This window comes from Oncorhynchus clarkii, chromosome 4, assembly GCF_045791955.1.
Source record: "Oncorhynchus clarkii lewisi isolate Uvic-CL-2024 chromosome 4, UVic_Ocla_1.0, whole genome shotgun sequence".
Taxonomy (NCBI): domain Eukaryota; kingdom Metazoa; phylum Chordata; class Actinopteri; order Salmoniformes; family Salmonidae; genus Oncorhynchus; species Oncorhynchus clarkii.
The window spans coordinates 8,964,390-8,990,482 of record NC_092150.1 but is presented as its reverse complement, the minus strand read 5'-3'; the positions used below and the strand labels follow the sequence as shown (position 1 = coordinate 8,990,482).

Sequence of the window (26,093 nt, the reverse complement as noted above, 5' to 3'; positions counted from 1 at the left end):
TCAGCTGCTGTTCTGTGTGTTCTTTATTGCAAAGTCACTGCAGCATCAGACAGTGTAGTGGTGGAGTGGGTCAAGGGTCAAGGTGGAGGAAATAAAAGGCTACAGTGCATTTCAATATTGGTCCCATTCCAATACTTCAGAATTGCATCCTTCCTTCCTAGTTTCCTAAAAGTAGGCTGCATCTCTAGTCAAAAAGGAGAGCACTTTGTAGGGAATTAGGGTGCCATTATCTCGGTACTGATATGACCGGAGTGGTGAAGGCAATGCAGCAGAAGCCTTGCTCTCACCTGTCCAATTAAAATGTTAGATTAGTGATCACTTCAAGGAAGGAAGAAACGAATTCATTCCCAAACCACACGTATGTTATGTTAACTTATCTTCCTTTAAAAACAACAATTGTATCAATTAAAGCAAACATTTTTTTATTAGAAAAATGCTACAAGTTTTTATAATTTGAATGTCAAAAAGGCCATATAAAATTCTCCACTCCTAAAACAATGCAGGTCAAAGGTTATATTCACACAGATATGAATTAAGAAAACAAAATCTATTTCAATATCAATAGTATTTTTATGATAAGTAACACTGATTTGAGATACATTAAAAAAAAAACTTTAGTAAACCAATAGATCAAATATTACATTCTTCATGATCGATTTGCTTTGTTGATTTTTTGATTTTGAAGTCTTACATTTAAACCGCCACTTATACAAATGTATACATACATTGCTCCTGTGAATGTGGCAAATCAAAATGATAAAATAGATCGTTTACATCAATCCAGTCACAAATCATTTAAGTACTTGATCTTTTGTCTAATCATTTGTGTTACAGTAAGAAAGACATCTCAAATAAGAGCATATATCTTATTGTTTGACCACTCAGCTCTACTTTGTCCAGCTCTAATTTTGAGTGACAAGCGCTTCCCGACCTGAGTTACCAAAACACTAATCAAAAGCAGAGCAAAGAGCTATTTCTCATTGTTCACATGATGAATCTGTTGGTGGCAAATCCATAACATATAACATAGCAAATCATTTGTAAGTGAGTTTGTCAATCTAAATGATACCATTTTCACACTACTGAGCTGAGCTGAACAGAAGTCTACTGGCCTGGTTATTCATCCAGCATAGTTGCCTGAACCGTGCTGGAAAGGACAATGTGAAGAAAAAAAAAAAGTGTGTGTACAGCACGATTCAGGTCGACACGATAGTATGAACAGGGCATGTGTCATACATTTTTTTTTTTTTATATATATATAAAAATAGTTCTTTAATAACGGAATTTCTCCCACAATAAAAAAGAGCAAAATGGTTGGTTAACGTAGGAACCAATGGCTACAGCGACAAACTGGAGAGACACTGGTCAAGGCACACGTCAAGGTTTTGGTCAAAAGGTATAGTCCATTCCAAAAGCCAAGTTTACCAGGCAGGGGTATGAAAATGACAAACTTTGGTTCCGGGGTGAACTGTCCCTTTAAGTTGAATAGGACAGCCTATACTGACAATGGGGTGAACTGTCCCTTTAAGTTGAATAGGACAGCCTATACTGACAATGGGGTGAACTGTCCCTTTAAGTTGAATGGGACAGCCTATACTGACAAACCAACCTGCTGTTAAATATTCAAGCCATTCTTACACAACACCTGTCTCTCATTGCCAAAGCCAATACTCTACACATACAGCAGGACTATACAACATGAAGAGATTGGAAACAAAGTACCTCATTTTGACGAAAACTATCTGAAAAGGCTAATGAAATGGTGTGGATCTGAAGGTGCGTTAGTTTGAGGTGATTTCTAAGTATAATGGAACATATGCATCTAATAATTACAGTAGCCCTGGTAACTAATAACCTAGGTGATTATCATAGTCTTATGAGACAGAGTACACACTTTAAACGTCATTATATTTTTCATTCAGGTTTCACCCTGCTAAAAGCAACACTCGTGGTCTTCATTTGTACATTGAAATTAAAGGATGCTGAAAAGACACCATTGTTGAGAGACTAAACCAGTGGTTCCTTTACAACAGAGTCTCAACGGGTGGAGAGTGAAGGGGGTATCTGGGGGTTGAGTTAGCCCGGCCTGGGTCTAGTTGTTCCCCTGGAAGGCAGTGGAGGCGGCTGCGGAGGTGGCAGCCGTCTGGAAGGTCTTGTTGGTGAGCACGCCCTGGGAGAACTCCTGCTGGGCCTTCTGGAAGCTGGCCCCGGTACGCCTGTACTGGCTGTGCACCTGGGGGAGGACACCACATCATTAGGGGTTATAGTATAGAATGTATAGCAGGGCTCTCCAACCCTGTCCCTGGAGAGTTACCGTCCTCTAGGTTCTCTCCAACCCTGTCCCTGGAGAGCTACCGTCCTCTAGGTTCTCTCCAACCCTGTCCCTGGAGAGCTACCGTCCTCTAGGTTCTCTCCAACCCTGTCCCTGGAGAGCTACCGTCCTCTAGGTTCTCTCCAACCCTGTCCCTGGAGAGCTACCGTCCTCTAGGTTCTCTCCAACCCTGTCCCTGGAGAGCTACCGTCCTCTAGGTTCTCTCCAACCCTGTCCCTGGAGAGCTACCGTCCTCTAGGTTCTCTCCAACCCTGTCCCTGGAGAGTTACCGTCCTCTAGGTTCTCTCCAACCCTGTCCCTGGAGAGCTACCGTCCTCTAGGTTCTCTCCAACCCTGTCCCTGGAGAGCTACCGTCCTCTAGGTTCTCTCCAACCCTGTCCCTGGAGAGCTACCGTCCTCTAGGTTCTCTCCAACCCTGTCCCTGGAGAGCTACCGTCCTCTAGGTTCTCTCCAACCCTGTCCCTGGAGAGCTACCGTCCTGTAAATTCACTCCAATCCTAATCTAGCACACCTGATTCTAATAATTAGATGGTTGATAAAATGAATCAGGTTAATTATAACTTAGCCGTAAGAAGCATCCTGATCTCACCAGCTTACATTCTGTTTAACTACATGGATACAGTCACTACACCGTGGTTAAATTCCTAAAATCAACTGGATGAGGTCAGAGGTTCCTCCCCTCTGACCTTCTCATCTGATGGGTTTTGATGAGGTGGTGAGGATGCGAGGAATCAAGGAAATGCAATAGAGATTCTCCCAGGGAGTTACGGTAACGCCACGTACCATCCACAGCAGGATGACTGACAGAACAGCACAGGCAGTGAAGAAGTAGGCCACCACCATCATGATGGCTCCCACCGCCTTGTTGGAGGCGAAGGCCAACAACGAGGTGATCCAACCACTGGAATCAAGAAGAAATCAATATACGGTAAATTGTTTAATTTAGTCGAACGCGGAAATGCATTTTCCTTTGAAATTGTTATAAAATATACATGTTAGTCACCATTGAACAATTATATGGTTTAAAGTCACAATATTTATAGAATGCACTATATATACAGTGGCAAGATAAAATGTTTGTGAACCCAACAAAGCATCTCAGAGTGCTGATCTAGGATCAGGTCCCTCATTGCCATTATACTCATATTTATTCTGACCTAAAAAGGGAAAACAGATCCTAGATCAGTACTCATAATCTTGGTCTGGTGTATATGGGCCCTGGTTGGACTGGTGAACACACACAGATTGAAGATAAAAAACAACATCAATTTGACATCCATAGCATCCCACTCACTCAGACCTGTTCCTCACACCCACCTGTTTCCCAAGTTGGGGAAGCCCACAGACTGGATAATGAACACCACCACTTGGCAGAAGAACACAAAGAAGAAGAAGAAGTAACTGAAGGAGCAGTCCGACCTGCAGAGACCCAGGGTTTAGAGAACACAGAATTAAATAACACCATTTGGCAGTAAATTGGGAAATAAAAGCCTTATTTCTTTTTTTTTTAAACACTTCACTGTTTCTCTGTGTTTGGACAGGATGCCAACAGTTAGAGCAGTAAAAAGGACATGTTTTGTCATACGGTCTGATATACCACGACTGTCAGCCAAATCAGCATTCAGGGCTCGAACCACCCAGTTTATAATATATAAATAATACTTTTACCTTGCTACAGCAATGTTTCAAATCAGTCCCTCCAGTATCTTGCAATTGCATACTTTTTTTTAGCTAAATCAACAGCTTACAAATGTGACCAATCACCATTAACCAATCAGCACTTTTACCGCATAAAATGGTTAAATCAAGCCACACTTAAACAAACCTTTCATCCCGGCAGTGCATTTTTTTGTATTTTTTTATTATTATTTAAAAAAAAATGTTTTACCCCTTTTTCTCCCCAATTTCGTAGTATCCAATTGTTTTAGTAGCTACTATCTTGTCTCATCGCTACAACTCCCATACGGGCTCGGGAGAGATGAAGGTCGAAAGTCATGCGTCCTCCGATACACAACCCAACCAGCCGTACTGCTTCTTAACACAGCGCGCATCCAACCCGGAAGCCAGCCGCACCAATGTGTCGGAGGAAACACCGTGCACCTGGCAACCTTGGTTAGCGCGCACTGCGCCCAGCCCGCCACAGGAGTTGCTGGTGCGCGATGACACAAGGATATTCCTACCGACCAACCCCTCCCTAACCCGGACGACGCTAGGCCAATTGTGCGTCGCCCCACGGACCTCCCGGTCGCGGCCGGTTACGACAGAGCCTGGGCGCGAACCCAGCGTCTCTGATGGCACAGCTGGCGCTGCAGTACAGCGCCCTTAACCACTGCGCCACCCGGGAGGCCCTGTCAGTGCATTTGTGACAAATTTGAAAATGAACTATTCTGCATGCAAATATCACACACAAAACACACTGAAATCCTGGGATGGACTTTAAAATGCTCTTTGTGATCCACCAGATAAACAAAGCCTTGTTGTCAGCCGAAGCACAGTGGCATGCAAACCAATTGGATGCACAAATTAGCTATATGCAAACATGAAAGATTATAGAATCTCTTATTAATTAAATAACTTCTCGTGAAGATCAGTAGGTCCTGGTAAACTCAGTAGGTCCTGGTAGGTCCTGGTGAACTCAGTAGGTCCTGGTAAACTCAGTAGGTCCTGGTAAACTCAGTAGGTCCTGGTAAACTCAGTAGGTCCTGGTAAACTCAGTAGGTCCTGGTAAACTCACTAGGTCCTGGTAAACTCAGTAGGTCCTGGTAAACTCACTAGGTCCTGGTAAACTCACTAGGTCCTGGTAAACTCACTAGGTCCTGGTAAACTCAGTAGGTCCTGGTAAACTCAGTAGGTCCTGGTAAACTCAGTAGGTCCTGGTAAACTCAGTACGTCCTGGTAAACTCGGTAGGTCCTGGTAAACTCAGTAGGTCCTGGTAAACTCACTAGGTCCTGGTAAACTCAGTAGGTCCTGGTAAACTCGGTAGGTCCTGGTAAACTCGGTAGGTCCTGGTAAACTCAGTAGGTCCTGGTAAACTCACTAGGTCCTGGTAAACTCAGTAGGTCCTGGTAAACTCAGTAGGTCCTGGTAAACTCAGTAGGTCCTGGTAAACTCACTAGGTCCTGGTAAACTCAGTAGGTCCTGGTAAACTCAGTAGGTCCTGGTAAACTCACTAGGTCCTGGTAAACTCAGTAGGTCCTGGTAAACTCAGTAGGTCCTGGTAAACTCACTAGGTCCTGGTAAACTCACTAGGTCCTGGTAAACTCACTAGGTCCTGGTAAACTCAGTAGGTCCTGGTAAACTCAATAGGTCCTGGTAAACTCAGTAGGTCCTGGTAAACTCACTAGGTCCTGGTAAACTCAGTAGGTCCTGGTAAACTCAGTAGGTCCTGGTAAACTCACTAGGTCCTGGTAAACTCAGTAGGTCCTGGTAAACTCAGTAGGTCCTGGTAAACTCAGTAGGTCCTGGTAAACTCACTAGGTCCTGGTAAACTCAGTACGTCCTGGTAAACTCACTAGGTCCTGGTAAACTCAGTAGGTCCTGGTAAACTCACTAGGTCCTGGTAAACTCACTAGGTCCTGGTAAACTCACTAGGTCCTGGTAAACTCAGTAGGTCCTGGTAAACTCAGTAGGTCCTGGTAAACTCAGTAGGTCCTGGTAAACTCAGTAGGTCCTGGTAAACTCAGTAGGTCCTGGTAAACTCGGTAGGTCCTGGTAAACTCAGTAGGTCCTGGTAAACTCAGTAGGTCCTGGTAAACTCAGTAGGTCCTGGTAAACTCAGTAGGTCCTGGTAAACTCGGTAGGTCCTGGTAAACTCGGTAGGTCCTGGTAAACTCAGTAGGTCCTGGTAAACTCAGTAGGTCCTGGTAAACTCAGTAGGTCCTGGTAAACTCAGTAGGTCCTGGTAAACTCAGTAGGTCCTGGTAAACTCACTAGGTCCTGGTAAACTCGGTAGGTCCTGGTAAACTCGGTAGGTCCTGGTAAACTCAGTAGGTCCTGGTAAACTCAGTAGGTCCTGGTAAACTCACTAGGTCCTGGTAAACTCGGTAGGTCCTGGTAAACTCAGTAGGTCCTGGTAAACTCAGTAGGTCCTGGTAAACTCAGTAGGTCCTGGTAAACTCAGTAGGTCCTGGTAAACTCAGTAGGTCCTGGTAAACTCAGTAGGTCCTGGTAAACTCGGTAGGTCCTGGTAAACTCAGTAGGTCCTGGTAAACTCACTAGGTCCTGGTAAACTCACTAGGTCCTGGTAAACTCAGTAGGTCCTGGTAAACTCAGTAGGTCCTGGTAAACTCAGTAGGTCCTGGTAAACTCAGTAGGTCCTGGTAAACTCGGTAGGTCCTGGTAAACTCGGTAGGTCCTGGTAAACTCAGTAGGTCCTGGTAAACTCAGTAGGTCCTGGTAAACTCAGTAGGTCCTGGTAAACTCAGTAGGTCCTGGTAAACTCACTAGGTCCTGGTAAACTCACTAGGTCCTGGTAAACTCAGTAGGTCCTGGTAAACTCAGTAGGTCCTGGTAAACTCAGTAGGTCCTGGTAAACTCAGTAGGTCCTGGTAAACTCAGTAGGTCCTGGTAAACTCAGTAGGTCCTGGTAAACTCGGTAGGTCCTGGTAAACTCAGTAGGTCCTGGTAAACTCGGTAGGTCCTGGTAAACTCAGTAGGTCCTGGTAAACTCGGTAGGTCCTGGTAAACTCGGTAGGTCCTGGTAAACTCAGTAGGTCCTGGTAAACTCAGTAGGTCCTGGTAAACTCGGTACGTCCTGGTAAACTCAGTAGGTCCTGGTAAACTCAGTACGTCCTGGTAAACTCGGTAGGTCCTGGTAAACTCGGTAGGTCCTGGTAAACTCGGTAGGTCCTGGTAAACTCGGTAGGTCCTGGTAAACTCGGTAGGTCCTGGTAAACTCGGTAGGTCCTGGTAAACTCGGTAGGTCCTGGTAAACTCGGTAGGTCCTGGTAAACTCGGTAGGTCCTGGTAAACTCAGTAGGTCCTGGTAAACTCAGTAGGTCCTGGTAAACTCACTAGGTCCTGGTAAACTCAGTAGGTCCTGGTAAACTCACTAGGTCCTGGTAAACTCAGTAGGTCCTGGTAAACTCACTAGGTCCTGGTAAACTCGGTAGGTCCTGGTAAACTCAGTAGGTCCTGGTAAACTCGGTAGGTCCTGGTAAACTCAGTAGGTCCTGGTAAACTCGGTAGGTCCTGGTAAACTCGGTAGGTCCTGGTAAACTCAGTAGGTCCTGGTAAACTCAGTAGGTCCTGGTAAACTCGGTACGTCCTGGTAAACTCAGTAGGTCCTGGTAAACTCAGTACGTCCTGGTAAACTCGGTAGGTCCTGGTAAACTCGGTAGGTCCTGGTAAACTCAGTAGGTCCTGGTAAACTCAGTAGGTCCTGGTAAACTCAGTAGGTCCTGGTAAACTCGGTAGGTCCTGGTAAACTCACTAGGTCCTGGTAAACTCGGTACGTCCTGGTAAACTCGGTAGGTCCTGGTAAACTCAGTAGGTCCTGGTAAACTCAGTAGGTCCTGGTAAACTCACTAGGTCCTGGTAAACTCAGTAGGTCCTGGTAAACTCACTAGGTCCTGGTAAACTCAGTAGTTCCTGGTAAACTCACTAGGTCCTGGTAAACTCAGTAGGTCCTGGTAAACTCACTAGGTCCTGGTAAACTCACTTGAAGGCCTTGTAGGCAGGTCTGTACCAACAGAGGAAGGAGCAGGGGGCAAACAGGATGAGCCAAAGAATGGACAGGCCAAATTTCACACCAAAGGACGTTTCCACGGTGAAGTAGAGCAGACAGGCCAGCAGGTTGAGGAACAGAGTCACACAGTGGACTGGAGGGAGGGAGAAAAGGGGGGGGGGGGGGTTGTGTTCATTAGGTACCAAACGGAAGAAAACTGACTGGAACAGGGTTAAGGCAACCTGGACTCATTTTTGTTTCACGTTGCAAAATGCTTTCAATGTGAACACGCCCTTAATGAATGCACCCCTAATGATACAATGGTTATGAGGTTATAGTGACAGACTGTAAGCTTTCATTTAAGGGTATTTTCATCCATATCAGGTGAACCATTTTTAAATCACAGCACTTTTTGTACATACTCCCATTTTAGGGGACCAAAAGTATTGGGGCAAATTCACTTATGTGTATTAAAGTTGTCAAAAGTTTAGTCTTTGGTCCCATATTCCCAGCACAGAATGATAACATCAAGCTTGTGACTCTACAAACTTGTTGTATGCATTTGCTGTTTGTTTTGGTTGCGTTTCATATTATTATGTGCCCAATAGAAATGAATGGTAAATAATGTAGTGTAATTTTGGAGTCACTTTTGCTGTAAATAAGAATAGAATATGATTCTAAACACTTCTACATTAATGAGGACGCTACCATGATTAGACAGTCCTGAATGAATCGTGAATAATGATGAGTGAGAAAGTTACAGACGCACAAATATCATGCACACAAGACAGTTTGCACTGTTCTGTGAAGGGAGGAGTACACAGCGTTGTACGAGATCTTCAGTTTCTTGGCAATTTCTCATATGGAATAGCCTTCATTCATTTCTCAGAACAAGAATAAACTGACGAGTTTCAGAAGAAAGACTGTTTCTGGCCATTTTGTAATCGAACCCACAAATGCTGCTCCAGGTACTCCACTAATCTAAAGAAAGACAGTTTTATTGCTTCTTTAGCTGTGCTAACATAGCTGTAAAAGGGTTTTCTAATGATCAATTAGCCTTTTAAAATGATAAACTTGGATTAGCTAACACAACGTGCCATTGGAACACAGGAGTGATGGTTGCTGATAATGGGCCTCTGTATGCCTATGTAGATATTCCATTAAAAATCAGCCGTTTCCAGCTACAATAGTTATTTACAACATTAACAATGTCTGCACTGTATTTCTGATCAATTTGATGTTATTTTAAAAGGACAAAAAAAATAGCTTTCCTTTCAAAAACCTGGACATTTCTAAGTGACCCCAAACTTTTGAACGGTAGTGTATATAGAGAGGCATAGATAGGTATAGATATAGATAGATGGGTACAGGTACAGATATAGATGGGTATAGGTATAGATGGTACAAGTACAAATATAGATGGGTACAGATATAGATGGGGACAGATATAGATGGGGACAGATACAGATATAGATGGGTACAGATATAGATGGATACAGATATAGATGGATACAGATATAGATGGGTACAGATACAGATATAGATGGGGACAGATGATGTTTCCACCCCCATGCTTCACAGTAGGTATGGTGTTCTTTGGATGCAACTCAGCATTCTTTGTCCTCCAAACACGACGAGTTGAGTTTTTACCAAAAAGTTATATTTTGGTTTCATCTGACCATATGACATTCTCCCAATCTTCTTCTGGATCATCCAAATGCTCTCTAGCAAACTTCAGACGGGCCTGGACATGTACTGGCTTAAGCAGGGGGACACGTCTGGCACTGCAGGATTTGAGTCCCTGGCGTCGTAGTGTGTTACTGATGGTAGGCTTTGTTACTTTCGTCCCAGCTCTCTGCAGGTCATTCACTAGGTCCCCCCGTGTGGTTCTGGGATTTTTGCTCACCGGGATTTTTGCTCATGACTTGTTGTCATTGCGTGGAGCCCCAGATCGAGGGAGATTATCAGTGGTCTTGTATGTCTTCCATTTCCTAATAAATGCTCCCACAGTTGATTTCTTCAAACCAAGCTGCTTACCTATTGCAGATTCAGTCTTCCCAGCCTGGTGCAGGTCTACAATTTTGTTTCTGGTGTCCTTTGACAGCTCTTTGGTCTTGGCCATAGTGGAGTTTGGAGTGTGACTGTTTGAGGTTGTGGACAGGTGTCTTTTATACTGATAACAAGTTCAAACAGGTTCCATTAATACAGGTAACGAGTGGAGGACAGAAGAGCTTCTTAAAGAAGAAGATACAGGTCTGTGAGAGCCAGAAATCTTGCTTGTTTGTAGCTAACCAAATACTTATTTTCCACCATAATTTGCAAATAAATTCATAAAAAATCCTACAATGTGATTTTCTGGATTTTTTTTCTCATTTTGTCTGTCATAGTTGAAGTGTACCTATGATGAAAATTACAGGCCTCTCATCTTTTTAAGTGGGAGAACTTGCACAATTGGTGGCTGACTAAATACTTTTTTGCCCCACTGTATGTACAGATGTACAGGTGTAGATATAGGTGGTACAGGTATAAATGTGTACAGATATAGATGGGTACAGATATAGATGTGTACAGATATAGATGGGGACAGATGCAGATATAGATGGGGACAGATATAGATGGGGACAGATGCAGATATAGATGGGGACAGATATAGATGGGGACAGATATACATACCTGTATAGATGGTACAGGTATAGATATCGATGGGTACATGTATAGATGGTACATGTATAGATAGGTATGTATGTATGTATAGATATAGATGGTACATGTATAGATAGGTACGTATGTATAGATATAGATGGTACATGTATAGATACGTATGTATATATATATATATATATATATATATATATATATATATATATATATATATATATATATATATATACACAGTGCCTTGCGAAAGTATTCGGCCCCTTTGAACTTTGCGACCTTTTGCCACATTTCAGGCTTCAAACATAAAGATATAAAACTGTATTTTTTTGTGAAGAATCAACAACAAGTGGGACACAATCATGAAGTGGAACGACATTTATTGGATATTTCAAACTTTTTTAACAAATCAAAAACTGAAAAATTGTGCGTGCAAAATTATTCAGCCCCCTTAAGTTAATACTTTGTAGCGCCACCTTTTGCTGCGATTACAGCTGTAAGTCGCTTGGGGTATGTCTCTATCAGTTTTGCACATCGAGAGACTGAATTTTTTTCCCATTCCTCCTTGCAAAACAGCTCGAGCTCAGTGAGGTTGGATGGAGAGCATTTGTGAACAGCAGTTTTCAGTTCTTTCCACAGATTCTCGATTGGATTCAGGTCTGGACTTTGACTTGGCCATTCTAACACCTGGATATGTTTATTTTTGAACCATTCCATTGTAGATTTTGCTTTATGTTTTGGATCATTGTCTTGTTGGAAGACAAATCTCCGTCCCAGTCTCAGGTCTTTTGTAGACTCCATCAGGTTTTCTTCCAGAATGGTCCTGTATTTGGCTCCATCCATCTTCCCATCAATTTTAACCATCTTCCCTGTCCCTGCTGAAGAAAAGCAGGCCCAAACCATGATGCTGCCACCACCATGTTTGACAGTGGGGATGGTGTGTTCAGGGTGATGAGCTGTGTTGCTTTTACGCCAAACATAACGTTTTGCATTGTTGCCAAAAAGTTCAATTTTGGTTTCATCTGACCAGAGCACCTTCTTCCACATGTTTGGTGTGTCTCCCAGGTGGCTTGTGGCAAACTTTAACCAACACTTTTTATGGATATCTTTAAGAAATGGCTTTCTTCTTGCCACTCTTCCATAAAGGCCAGATTTGTGCAATATACGACTGATTGTTTTCCTATGGACAGAGTCTCCCACCTCAGCTGTAGATCTCTGCAGTTCATCCAGAGTGATCATGAGCCTCTTGGCTGCATCTCTGATCAGTCTTCTCCTTGTATGAGCTGAAAGTTTAGAGGGACGGCCAGGTCTTGGTAGATTTGCAGTGGTCTGATACTCCTTCCATTTCAATATTATCGCTTGCACAGTGCTCCTTGGGATGTTTAAAGCTTGGGAAATCTTTTTGTATCCAAATCCGGCTTTAAACTTCTTCACAACAGTATCTCGGACCTGCCTGGTGTGTTCCTTGTTCTTCATGATGCTCTCTGCGCTTTTAACGGACCTCTGAGACTATCACAGTGCAGGTGCATTTATACAGAGACTTGATTACACACAGGTGGATTGTATTTATCATCATTAGTCATTTAGGTCAACATTGGATCATTCAGAGATCCTCACTGAACTTCTGGAGAGAGTTTGCTGCACTGAAAGTAAAGGGGCTGAATAATTTTGCACTGCCAATTTTTCAGTTTTTGATTTGTTTAAAAAGTTTGAAATATCCAATAAATGTTGTTCCACTTCATGATTGTGTCCCACTTGTTGTTGATTCTTCACAAAAAAATACAATTTTATATCTTTATGTTTGAAGCCTGAAATGTGGCAAAAGGTTGCAAAGTTCAAGGGGGCCGAATACTTTCGCAAGGCACTGTAGATGGTACATGTATAGATAGGTACGTATGTATGTATAGATGGCACATGTATAGGGATGTACAACAATTAGCCCTGTTCTCCTGCCATGCAGACAGAGCAGTGCCTGACATTACAATATACCGTGAGGTAACATCTTTGCTGTATTTAACAAAAGCAACTAACCAGTCTAACCAGTAGTGCCACACACACACACACACACAGTGTACTTACGCATCCACAGATAGTACAACATCTGGCAGACCCTCCGGTGCTCCATGGGAATCTCCACCGAGAAGTCCTGGTAGAAGCAAGGATTTATGGGAAAAGCCTTGGGAAAAGGTGGCCAGTTGTTGTCCTTGCCTAATTGAAATAAAAATGGATTGATTAATATGTCATCATTCACTTTTTTCCCCAACAGCTCTATTGTAAGAATCATCTTTTTCCCCTTATCCGTGCTAGATTACGGAGACGTAATTTATAGATCGGCAGGTAAGGGTGCTCTCAAGCGGCTAGATGTTCTTTACCATTCGGCCATCAGATTTTCCACCAATGCTCCTTATAGGACACATCACTGCACTCTATACTCCTCTGTAAACTGGTCATCTCTGCATACCCGTCGCAAGACCCACTGGTTGATGCTCATTTATAAAACCCTCTTAGGCCTCACTCCCCCCTATCTGAGATATCTACTGTAGCCCTCATCCTCCACTTACAACACCTGTTCTGCCAGTCACATTCTGTTAAAGGTCCAAAAAGCACACACATCCTTGGGTCGCTTGTCTTTTCAGTTCGCTGCAGCTAGCGACTGGAACAAACTGCAACAAACACTCAAACTGGACAATTTGATCTCCATCTCTTCATTCAAAGACTCAATCATGGACACTGACAGTTATGTTTGCTTTGTGTGACGTATTGTTGTCTCTACCTTCTTGCCCTTTGCGCTGTTGTATGTGCCCAATAATGTTTGTACCATGTTTTGTGCTGCTACCATGTTGTTGCTATGTTGTGTTACTACCATGCTGTGTTGTCATGTGTTGCTGCCTTGCTATGTTGTCGTCTTAAGTCTCTCTTTATGTAGTGTTGTCCCTCACCGTGATGTGTGTTTTGTCACACACACACACTCTTTTTTTCTGCCTTTTGGTAAATTCCTCATAGGAATTTCAGTTTACTTCCTGATTTGAATTGATACGGGTTGATCCAAACCTACTAAGCGGCTACTATGAGGAGAAGGAGAGGGTAGGATATGTTCAGAGGTCTATGGTGTGGGGAGAAGGAGAGGGTAGGATATGTTCAGAGGTACAGTTGAAGTTTGAAGTTTGCATGCACTTAGGTTGTAGTCATTAAAACTTGTTTTTCAACCACTCCACAAGTTTCTTGTTAACAAACTATAGTTTTGGCAAGTCGGTTAGGACATCTACTTTGTGCATGACAAGTAATTTTTCCAACAATTGTTTACAGACAGATTATTTCACTTATAATTCACTGCATCATAATTCCAGTGGGTCAGAAGTTTACATACACAAAGTTGACTGTGCCTTTAAACAGCTTGGAGAATTCCAGAAAATGATGCCATGGCTTTAGAAGCTTCTGATAGGCTAATTAACATCATTTGAGTTAATTGGAGGTGTACCTGTGGATGTATTTCAAGGCCTACCTTCAAACTCAGTGCCTCTTTGCTTGACATCATGGGAAAATCAAGAGAAATCAGCCAAGACCTCACAAAAAAAACTGGAGACCTCCACAAGTCTGGTTGTGTCTTGGGATTTTCAATTTCCAAATGCCTGAAGGTACCACGTTCATCTGTACAAATAATAGTACGCAAGTATAAACACCATGGGATCATGCAGCCGTCATACTGCTCAGGAAGGAGACGTGTTCTGTCTCCTAGAGATTAACGTACTTGGGTGCGAAAAGTGCAAATCAATCCCAGAACAACAGCAAAGGGCCTTGTGAAGATGCTGGAGGAAAACAGGTACAAAAGTATCTATATCCACAGTAAAACGAGTCGTATATCGACATAACCTGAAAGGCCATTCAGTAAGGAAGAAGCCACTGCTCCAAAACCACCATAAAAAAGACAGACTACGGTTTGCAACTGCACATGGGGACAAAGATCATACTTTTTGGAGGAATGTCCTCTGGTCTGATGAAACAAAAATAGAACTGTTTGGCCATAATGACCATCATTATGTTTGGAGGAAAAAGGGGGAGGATTGCAGGCCCGAAGAAAACCATCCCAACCGTGAAGCACGGGGATGGCAGCATCATGTCGTGGGGGTGCTTTGCTGCAGGAGGGACTGGTGCACTTCACAAAATAGATGGAATCATGAGGCAGGAAAATTATGTGGACATATTTTAGCAACATCTAAAGACATCAGTCAAGGAGTTAAAGCTTGGTCGCAAATGGGTCTTCCAAATGGACAATGACCCCAAGCATACTTCCAAAGTTGTAGCAAAATGGCTTAAGGAGAACAAAGTCAAGGTATTGGAGTGGCCATCACAAAGCCCTGACCTCAATCCTATAGAAAATGTGTGGGCAGAACTGAAAAAGCGTGTGAGGCTAAGGTAGGATATGTTCAGAGGTATATGGTGTGAGGAGAGGAGAGGAAGGATCGAGGTATATGGTGTGGGGAGAGGAAGGATAGAGGTATATGGTGTGGGGAGAGGAAGGATAGAGGTATATGGTGTGGGGAGAGGAAGGATAGAGGTATATGGTGTGGGGAGAGGAAGGATAGAGGTATATGGTGTGGGGAGAGGAAGGATAGAGGTATATGGTGTGGGGAGAGGAAGGATAGAGGTATATGGTGTGGGGAGAGGAGAGGAAGGATAGAGGTATATGGTGTGGGGAGAGGAGAGGAAGGATAGAGGTATATGGTGTGAGGAGAGGAAGGATAGAGGTATATGGTGTGAGGAGAGGAAGGAGAGAGGTATATGGTGTGGGGAGAGGAAGGATAGAGGTATATGGTGTGGGGAGAGGAAGGATAGAGGTATATGGTGTGAGGAGAGGAGAGGAAGGATAGAGGTATATGGTGTGGGGAGAGGAAGGATAGAGGTATATGGTGTGGGGAGAGGAGAGGAGAGGAAGGATAGAGGTGTATGGTGTGGTGAGAGGAAGGATAGAGGTATATAGTGTGGGGAGAGGAGAGGAAGGATAGAGGTATATGGTGTGGGGAGAGGAGAGGAAGGATAGAGGTATATGGTGTGGGGAGAGGAAGGATAGAGGTATATGGTGTGAGGAGAGGAGAGGAAGGATAGAGGTATATGGTGTGGGGAGAGGAAGGATAGAGGTATATGGTGTGAGGAGAGGAGAGGAAGGATAGAGGTATATGGTGTGGGGAGAGGAGAGGAAGGATAGAGGTATATGGTGTGAGGAGAGGAGAGGAAGGATAGAGGTATATATTTTTTTTATTTTTTTTTTTACCTTTATTTAACTAGGCAAGTCAGTTAAGAACAAATTCTTATTTTCAATGACGGCCTAGGAACAGTGGGTTAACTGCCTGTTCAAGGGCAGAACGACAGATTGTCAGCTCGGGGGTTTGAACTTGCAACCTTCCGGTTACTAGTCCAACGCTCTAACCACTAGGCTATATGGTGTGGGGAGAGGAAGGATAGAGGTATATGGTGTGGGGAGAGGAAGGATAGAGGTATATGGTGTGAGGAGAGGAAGGATAGAGGTATATGGTGTGAGGAGAGGAAGGATAGAGGTATATGGTGTGAGGAGAGGAAGGATAGAGGTATATGGTGTGAGGAGAGGAGAGGAAGGATAGAGGTATATGGTGTGAGGAGAGGAAGGATAGAGGTATATGGTGTGAGGAGAGGAAGGAAGGATAGAGGTATATAGTGTGAGGAGAAGAGAGGAAGGATAGAGGTATATGGTGTGAGGAGAGGAAGGATATAGGTATATGGTGTGAGGAGAGGAAGGATAGAGGTATATGGTGTGAGGAGAGGAAGGATAGAGGTATATGGTGTGAGGAGAGGAGAGGAAGGATAGAGGTATATGGTGTGAGGAGAGGAGAGGAAGGATAGAGGTATATGGTGTGAGGAGAGGAAGGATAGAGGTATATGGTGTGAGGAGAGGAAGGATAGAGGTATATGGTGTGAGGAGAGGAAGGAAGGATAGAGGTATATAGTGTGAGGAGAAGAGAGGAAGGATAGAGGTATATGGTGTGAGGAGAGGAAGGATATAGGTATATGGTGTGAGGAGAGGAAGGATAGAGGTATATGGTGTGAGGAGAGGAAGGATAGAGGTATATGGTGTGAGGAGAGGAGAGGAAGGATAGAGGTATATGGTGTGAGGAGAGGAGAGGAAGGATAGAGGTATATGGTGTGAGGAGAGGAGAGGAAGGATAGAGGTATATGGTGTGAGGAGAAGGGAGTGAGTGACCTGTTGAGGTTCCCCTGTTCTGCAACTCCTTCTCACTGTGCTCCAGGTCTGCAGCCTTCCGCTCCAGCTCCTCCTGCTGCCTCAGCAGGCTAGCCTGGCGTGCAGCCTCCGTCACCTGGAGGGACAGGAAGAGAGAGAGGACAGGTGTCATTTTGGCTTGAATGTTGGCTGTATTGTTCACATACATACGTGATATAACATTAGGCTATTCCATTTCTCATCACATGTAACCACATAAATAGTTTGAGGTAAACAATATATACTTTTGCTCATGGGTGTGGAGAGGTGTGTCCCTTTCTGGCCAATCAGCTCGTTTATGGACCATATATTGGTCCATTTTAAAAGGGAGCTTGATTTGGCGAACCCTAACCCCCAGAAGCAAAATCTTCCATATATCTTCTTTAAAATCAGTATTGGACAAGTAGACAGTCAAATATGGAAAAGGAAAAGTTCATATTTTCATTCTTATGTGAAGACATTGATGGCTTATGGTTCCATTGTAAACTAGTGACCAGCATCATCCAGCGTCATCACTGACCTGTGGGCCGGGCTCTGTTGACGGCTGCAGCACGGCAGGCTGGGAAGGGATCCTGGAGTCCGGCATGGTGGGCCCTGATAGGCTAACCTGAAACAGGAAATACACATGGCAGACTGAGAAAAAGCAGGGCAAAAAAACACACAATACAGTAATCTGTGATCAAATGGGGCATCAGTCTATTCAATGTCAGTTACTGTAGTTTTGATCAGTGTGTGTGTGTGTGTGTGCGTGCGCGCATGCAGGGGAAAAAAGCAAGTGATCTTACCGTCTGATGGTCTGGGAAAGGGTTAAATTGATCAATGTGGTCTACGTCAGAGTTGGTCACTTGTGTAACCGAGGGATCCTGAAACAAAACAACACGTTTCCTCTTCAGTATATGCAACAATCAGCTCATTCTCATTAGCATTACGTTCAACGTAATTATAGTCTCATTTAATAGGCCTATCAATCCATTGCAGAAAGAAGGTGTGATGCAACAATGGCGGCCTTCACATGTGACGTTCGTAGCCTTCAATAACAGAACTCATATAAAAAGAGATTGCTTATGAATTATTGTGATATTTCGGAGGCCGAATAGCTCAAGAAGCTTATTTTCCTGAAGTAAAAAAAAGTGTATGGAACGTCAGTCACGGACAACCGCACTCAACCCAGAGTCCAGTTGATATGTCAACCCAGAGTCCAGTTTATATGTCAACCCAGAGTCCAGTTGATATGTCAACCCAGAGTCCAGTTGATATGTCAACCCAGAGTCCAGTTGATATGTCAACCCAGAGTCCAGTTGATATGTCAACCCAGAGTCCAGTTGATATGTCAACCCAGAGTCCAGTTGATATGTCAACCCAGAGTCCAGTTGATATGTCAACCCAGAGTCCAGTTGATATGTCAACCCAGAGCCCAGTTGATATGTCAACCCAGAGTCCAGTTGATATGTCAACCCAGAGTCCAGTTTGTCTTGATATGTCAACCCAGAGTCCAGTTGATATGTCAACCCAGAGTCCAGTTTGTCTTGATATGTCAACCCAGAGTCCAGTTGATATGTCAACCCAGAGTCCAGTTTGTCTTGATATGTCAACCCAGAGTCCAGTTGATATGTCAACCCAGAGTCCAGTTTGTCTTGATATGTCAACCCAGAGTCCAGTTGATATGTCAACCCAGAGTCCAGTTTGTCTTGATATGTCAACCCAGAGTCCAGTTGATATGTCAACCCAGAGTCCAGTTTGTCTTGCTATGTCAACCCAGAGTCCAGTTTGTCTTGATATGTCAACCCAGAGTCCAGTCTGTCTTGATATGTCAACCCAGAGTCCAGTTTGTCTTGATATGTCAACCCAGAGTCCAGTTGATATGTCAACCCAGAGTCCAGTTTGTCTTGATATGTCAACCCAGAGTCCAGTTTGTCTTGATATGTCAACCCAGAGTCCAGTTGATATGTCAACCCAGAGTCCAGTTGATATGTCAACCCAGAGTCCAGTTGATATGTCAACCCAGAGTCCAGTTGATATGTCAACCCAGAGTCCAGTTGATATGTCAACCCAGAGCCCAGTTGATATGTCAACCCAGAGTCCAGTTGATATGTCAACCCAGAGTCCAGTTTGTCTTGATATGTCAACCCAGAGTCCAGTTGATATGTCAACCCAGAGTCCAGTTTGTCTTGATATGTCAACCCAGAGTCCAGTTTGTCTTGATATGTCAACCCAGAGTCCAGTTGATATGTCAACCCAGAGTCCAGTTTGTCTTGATATGTCAACCCAGAGTCCAGTTGATATGTCAACCCAGAGTCCAGTTTGTCTTGATATGTCAACCCAGAGTCCAGTTGATATGTCAACCCAGTCCAGTTTGTCTTGATATGTCAACCCAGAGTCCAGTTGATATGTCAACCCAGAGTCCAGTTTGTCTTATTATGTCAACCCAGAGTCCAGTTTGTCTTGATATGTCAACCCAGAGTCCAGTCTGTCTTGATATGTCAACCCAGAGTCCAGTTTGTCTTGATATGTCAACCCAGAGTCCAGTTGATATGTCAACCCAGAGTCCAGTTTGTCTTGATATGTCAACCCAGAGTCCAGTTTGTCTTGATATGTCAACCCAGAGTCCAGTCTGTCTTGATATGTCAACCCAGAGTCCAGTTTGTCTTGATATGTCAACCCAGAGTCCAGTTGATATGTCAACCCAGAGTCCAGTTTGTCTTGATATGTCAACCCAGAGTCCAGTTGATATGTCAACCCAGAGTCCAATTTGTCTTGATATGCCAACCCAGAGTCCAGTTTGTCTTGATATGTCAACCCAGAGTCCAGTTTGTCTTGATATGTCAACCCAGAGTCCAGTTTGTCTTGATATGTCAACCCAGAGTCCAGTTTGTCTTGATATGTCAACCCAGAGTCCAGTTTGTCTTGACGTGTCAACCCAGAGTCCAGTTTGTCTTGATATGTCAACCCAGAGTCCAGTTTGTCTTGACGTGTCAACCCAGAGTCCAGTTCGACTTGATGTGTCAACCCAGAGTCCAGTTGATATGTCAACCCAGAGTCCAGTTTGACTTGATATTTCAACCCAGAGTCGTTTGACTTGATATGTCAACCCGGAGTCGTTTGACTTGATATGTCAACCCAGAGTCCAGTTGATATGTCAACCCAGAGTCCAGTTTGACTTTATGTCAACCCAGATTCCAGTTTAACTTGATATGTCAACCCAGAGTCCAGTTGATATGTCAACCCAGAGTCCAGTTGATATGTCAACCCAGAGTCCAGTTTGACTTGATATGTCAACCCAGAGTCCAGTTGATATGTCAACCCAGAGTCCAGTTGATATGTCAACCCAGAGTCCAGTTGATATGTCAACCTAGAGTCCAGTTGATATTTCAACACAGAGTCCAGTTTGTCTTGATATGTCAACCCAGAGTCCAGTTGATATGTCAACCCAGAGTCCAGTTTGTCTTGATATGTCAACCCAGAGTCCAGTTGATATGTCAACCCAGAGTCCAGTTTGTCTTGATATGTCAACCCAGAGTCCAGTTGATATGTCAACCCATAGTCCAGTTTGTCTTGACGTGTCAACCCAGAGTCCAGTTCGACTTGATGTGTCAACCCAGAGTCCAGTTGATATGTCAACCCAGAGTCCAGTTTGACTTGATATTTCAACCCAGAGTCGTTTGACTTGATATGTCAACCCGGAGTCGTTTGACTTGATATGTCAACCCAGAGTCCAGTTGATATGTCAACCCAGAGTCCAGTTTGACTTGATATGTCAACCCAGAGTCCAGTTGATATGTCAACCCAGAGTCCAGTTGATATGTCAACCCAGAGTCCAGTTTGACTTGATATGTCAACCCAGAGTCCAGTTGATATGTCAACCCAGAGTCCAGTTTGTCTTGATATATCAACCCAGAGTCCAGTTGATATGTCAACCCAGAGTCCAGTTGATATGTCAACCCAGAGTCCAGTTTGTCTTGATATGTCAACCCAGAGTCCAGTTTGTCTTGACGTGTCAACCCAGAGTCCAGTTTGTCTTGACGTGTCAACCCAGAGTCCAGTTCGACTTGATATGTCAACCCAGAGTCCAGTTGATATGTCAACCCAGAGTCCAGTTTGTCTTGATATGTCAACCCAGAGGCCAGTTTGTCTTGATATGTCAACCCAGAGTCCAGTTTGTCTTGATATGTCAACCCAGAGTCCAGTTTGTCTTAACGTGTCAACCCAGAGTCCAGTTTGTCTTGATATGTCAACCCAGAGTCCAGTTTGTCTTGACGTGTCAACCCAGAGTCCAGTTGATATGTCAACCCAGAGTCCAGTTTGACTTGATATGTCAACCCAGAGTCCAGTTTATATGTCAACCCAGAGTCCAGTTTGTCTTGATATGTCAACCCAGAGTCCAGTTTGTCTTGATATGTCAACCCAGAGTCCAGTTTGTCTTGATATGTCAACCCAGAGTCCAGTTTGTCTTGATATGTCAACCCAGAGTCCAGTTTGTCTTGATATGTCAACCCAGAGTCCAGTTTGACTTGATATGTCAACCCAGAGTCCAGTTTGACTTGATATGTCAACCCAAAGTCCAGTTGATATGTCAACCCAGAGTCCAGTTTGACTTGATATGTCAACCCAGAGTCCAGTTTATATGTCAACCCAGAGTCCAGTTTGCCTTGATATGTCAACCCAGATTCCAGTTTGTCTTGATATGTCAACCCAGAGTCCAGTTTGTCTTGATATGTCAACCCAGAGTCCAGTTTGTCTTGATATGTCAACCCAGAGTCCAGTTTGTCTTGATATGTCAACCCAGAGTCCAGTTTGACTTGATATGTCAACCCAGAGTCCAGTTTGACTTGATATGTCAACCCAGAGTCCAGTTTGACTTGATATGTCAACCCAGAGTCCAGTTGATATGTCAACCCAGAGTCCAGTTGATCTTGATATGTCAACCCAGAGTCCAGTTGATATGTCAACCCAGAGTCCAGTTGATATGTCAACCCAGAGTCCAGTTGATATGTCAACCAAGAGTCCAGTTGATATGTCAACCAAGAGTCCAGTTGATATGTCAACCCAGAGTCCAGTTGATATGTCAACCCAGAGTCCAGTTGATATGTCAACCCAGAGTCCAGTTGATATGTCAACCCAGAGTCCAGTTTGTCTTGATATGTCAACCCAGAGTCCAGTTTGTCTTGATATGTCAACCCAGAGTCCAGTTTGTCTTGATATGTCAACCCAGAGTCCAGTTTGTCTTGATATCCTCTCAAGCTGTCAGGTTGGGTGGGGAGTGTGGCAGCACAGCTATTTTCAGGTCTCTCCAGAGATGGCTCGATCAGGTTCAAGTCTGGCCTCTGACTGAGCCACTCAAGGACATTTAGAGACTTGTCCCGAAGCCACTCCTGTGTTGTCTTGGCTGTGCGCTTAGGGTTGTTGTCCTGTTGGAAGGTGAGCCTTCACCCCAGTCTGAGGTCCTGAGCGCTCTGGAGCAGATTTTCATCAAGGATCTCTGTACTTTGCTCCGTTCAGCTTTGCCTTGATCCTGACTAGTCTCCCAGTCCCTGCTTCTGAAAAACATCCCCAAATCATGATGTTGCCACCACCACGCTTTTTACCATAAGGATGGCGCCAGGTTTTCTCCAGACGTGACTCTTGGCATTCAAGCCAAAGAGTTCAATCTTGTTTTTTTCATGGTCTGAGAGTCCTCTAGGTGCCCTTTGGCAAACTCCAAGCGGGCTGTCATGTGCCTTTTACTGAGGAGTGGCTTCCGTCTGGCCACTCTATCATAAAGGCCTGATTGGTGGAGTGCTGCAGAGATGCTTGTCCTTCTGGAAGGTTCTCCAATCTCCAGAGGAATTCTGGAGCTCTGTCATAGTGACCATTGGCTTCTTGGTCACCTCCCTGATCAAGGCCCTTCTCTCCCGATTGCTCAGTTTGACCGGGAGGCCAGCTCAAGGAAGAGTCTTGGTGGTTCCAAACTTCTTCCATTGAAGAATTATGGAGGCGACTGTGTTCTTGGGGACCTTCAATGCTGCAGATTTTTTTTGGTATCCTTCACCAGATCTGTGCCTCGACACAATCCTGTCTCGGAGCTCTACAGACAATTTGGTCGACCTCATGGCTTGGTTTTTGCTCTGATATGCACTTTCAACTGTGGGACCTAATATAGACAGGTGTGTGACTTTCCAAATCATGTCCAATCAATTGAATTTACCACAGGTGGACTCTAATCAAGTTGTAGAAACATCTCAAGGATGACCAATGGAAACAGGATGCATCCGAGCTCAATTTTGAGGATCTGAATATTTATGTAAAGAAGGTATTTCTGTTTTTTTTATTTTGAATAAATTAGAAAAAATGTCTAAACCTGTTTTTGCTTTGCTATTATGGGGTATTGTGTGTAGATTGATGAGGGGAAAAAAATAAATTATGTTTAACCCATTTTAGAATAAGGCTGTAACATAACAAAATGTGGAAAATGTCAAAGGGTCTGAATACTTTCCAAAGGCACTATAGGCCTATAGGCCTATCCAAATTTGACGTGGTTACACCAAAGGCACTGTATCTCATACAGACCAGGCCTATAGGCCTATAGGCCTATCCAGATTTGACTTGGTTACAGCAGTAACAATACCGTTTCACTGTACAAGTAGCAAACAGTCCTGTGTGTTGTCTGTAAGTTTTAATTGAAACAGATGTTGAATTCTGTCAACAAAAGTACTGAAAATTGGTAAATTATTGTTTCATACTAATGGAGCTGTGTCGCTAGTCAATAAAGCAGTATGCGCTAAAGTATTCACAGGAAACATTTCCCAGTTTGAAACTGCCAAGAAGCCATACATTCTGAGTGAGAGTCACGCAGAGTGTAACAGTTTAACTTTTGTCCGTTCTACAAGCTCGCCCCGACCGGGCTCGAACCAGGGACGTAGTTACAAAGAGTTGATGATGTGTGCAGAGTGTTATGCTCATGTAATCATGAGCATAACACTCTGCACACATCATCAACAACTGACACCCACGAAGCATCGTTACCCATCGCGCCACAGAAGCCGCAGCCCTTACAGAGCAAGGGGAACTACGTCTAGGTCTCAGAGCGAGTGACGTCACCGATCGAACCGCTATTTGCGTGCACCACCGCTAACTAGCTAGCCATTTCACATCGGTTACATGAGCATAACACTGATAATTGATATTCATGTCTAGCCCGTGTATACCATCTTTACTGATGTGCAATAAAGTTTGTCCAGACTCTCTCTCTCACACTTCCTAGATGGCCAGTGTGGCCCCAGGCTTTATCCCTATCTCTGCTTGGTAGTTTTATTCCTCAGATAAATCAGACACATGGTTAGAGGCTACGCTTTTGTTCCGTTACATTTCACACCCACATTCTGTGTTTGGAGTGAAGTGACTTCGTAGCCTTAATTGGTGTTTTGAGATTCCATTTTGCTGAGTTCTATTGGGAGATATTGTAAAAGGTGCAACTGAACGGTAGTAGGCGTCCTGGAGGCTGTGACGTTTGTTCACATCTAAAGCTAAACCGCATTGTGTAGGTTCATGGGGAAAAAAAGATGCATTCACTGACAGTGCGCTCATAACGTAGCCTATAGGGCCTACTTTGTAACTATTTAGCATTCTTTGCTGAGAAAGCGTAGTAGACTAACGGTCTTATTTATCAGTTTGTACGCTATTTCCTTTATCAAATGTACACCGTTACTTTTGCAACTTCTTGTATCTGAGGGAGATGGGGAAAACCCAACCTGAACTGGAGACAAATGAGTGGCTAAACCCTTGTCAATCATGCTACACACCCAGATACACCCAACACGTTTCCTGTGTGTTACTTTGAAGCAAGACTTGGTGAAAAGTTAGCGCCAACTTTGTATCAACACTTGTTAAAAAAAAAATTATAATAAAAGCGTATTACCTGAAAAGGGTTGATGTCGTACGATTCTGCAAATGGGTTATCTTCAAATTCCGACATTTTAATAGCGTTTTTATAATATCTTCTCAAAGTAGAAACAATAGAGTCCTCCTATCGCTTGATCAGCTCCTCTTTCTTTCATTGGTTACTTCCTGAAATTGAGTTTAGTGCGCAGAGGTAGGCTACATACGAGAATGACAGTTACGTTTTTTGGATAGTCAAGTACAGTGCGCCATTTGTAGATAAAAAAACAAACATGTATTGAACCTTTATTTATCTAAAAATATATGTTTTGGGACACAGACGTCTCAGATTTATTTAATACATATATACATGTTTTCAATACCAAATTGAGGACACAATTCAATGTGTATTAATGGCACTAGCTAGGCCAATAATTAAAAGCACAATCATTTGGAAACATTCCCTAAACTAATGTAGACTAGGTCAAAGTTTGATTAGAAAAAACTATTTTCATTTGAAAGTGATGGTTTGTAAGTGACAAGATTGAGCCCATAGAATGACATCAGAACTACTGTGAACGCTGACGTTCCAGCGATGGAGGAAGTAAGAGATGAGACATATTTATCCCATTTTGTCTCTCCCCTGATCATTGTTACTGATTCTTTTTTTCTCCTTTCTGGATGTTGGGCAGGTAGCCTAGCGGTTAGAGTATTTTGCTGGTAACCAAAAGGTTTCTTGTTCGAATCCCCGAGACGACAAGGTGTAAAATATGCCTGTGATGTGACCCCACTCTGAAGGTGGAATGAGATATGCAATAAGTAGTGGTTTTCTCCAGACAATGTATTATTCCTGTCCTGCAGATTGGTTTTCACGGATTGGTCCCTTCAGGACTTTGGCTGAGCGGCCGTAGCGGTCTAAGGCATGGCAGTGCTAGAGGCGTCACTACATACAACCGGCATTGATCGGTAGTCCCATAGGGCGGCACACATTTGGCCAAGTGTAGTCCGGGTTAGGGGAGAGTTTGGCCGGAGTGGGCCGTCATTATAAATAAGAATTTGTTCTTAACCGACTTGCCTAGTTACTTAACTAAAGGTTAAATAAACAAATAAAGCTCCTTCAATGCCTGTCATTTTCACAAGTCATTATTTATTTAGCTACAGCGTCCTAAAGGTCAATAGTTTGGGAGTGGTGACATTTTATCAGTGGGAAACACAAAGTCCAACGCAGTGGTGAATGGGCAGATTTTATTTTCACATTTTATTTCCTTTCCCCATTGGTCCACACATCAGGAGTTGCCTGGATGGCTCCATGCCCAGTTTCCAGAGCATTACCATGACA

General features: G+C 43.6%; 1 protein-coding gene across 1 annotated transcript; it reads right to left on the bottom strand.

Moving 5' to 3' along the window:
- Positions 1-401: 401 nt before the first annotated feature.
- Positions 402-24,948, bottom strand: LOC139407549 (secretory carrier-associated membrane protein 2-like). Its single transcript, XM_071151371.1, has 9 exons — positions 24,795-24,948; positions 17,689-17,766; positions 17,424-17,510; positions 16,886-17,000; positions 12,733-12,861; positions 7,993-8,152; positions 3,650-3,751; positions 3,116-3,233; positions 402-2,233 (listed from the first exon to the last, which is right to left on the bottom strand). The coding sequence occupies exons 1-9, from the start codon at positions 24,849-24,851 to the stop codon at positions 2,093-2,095; spliced, it is 987 nt and encodes a 328-aa protein (XP_071007472.1). The 5' UTR covers positions 24,852-24,948; the 3' UTR covers positions 402-2,092.
- Positions 24,949-26,093: the final 1,145 nt, after the last annotated feature.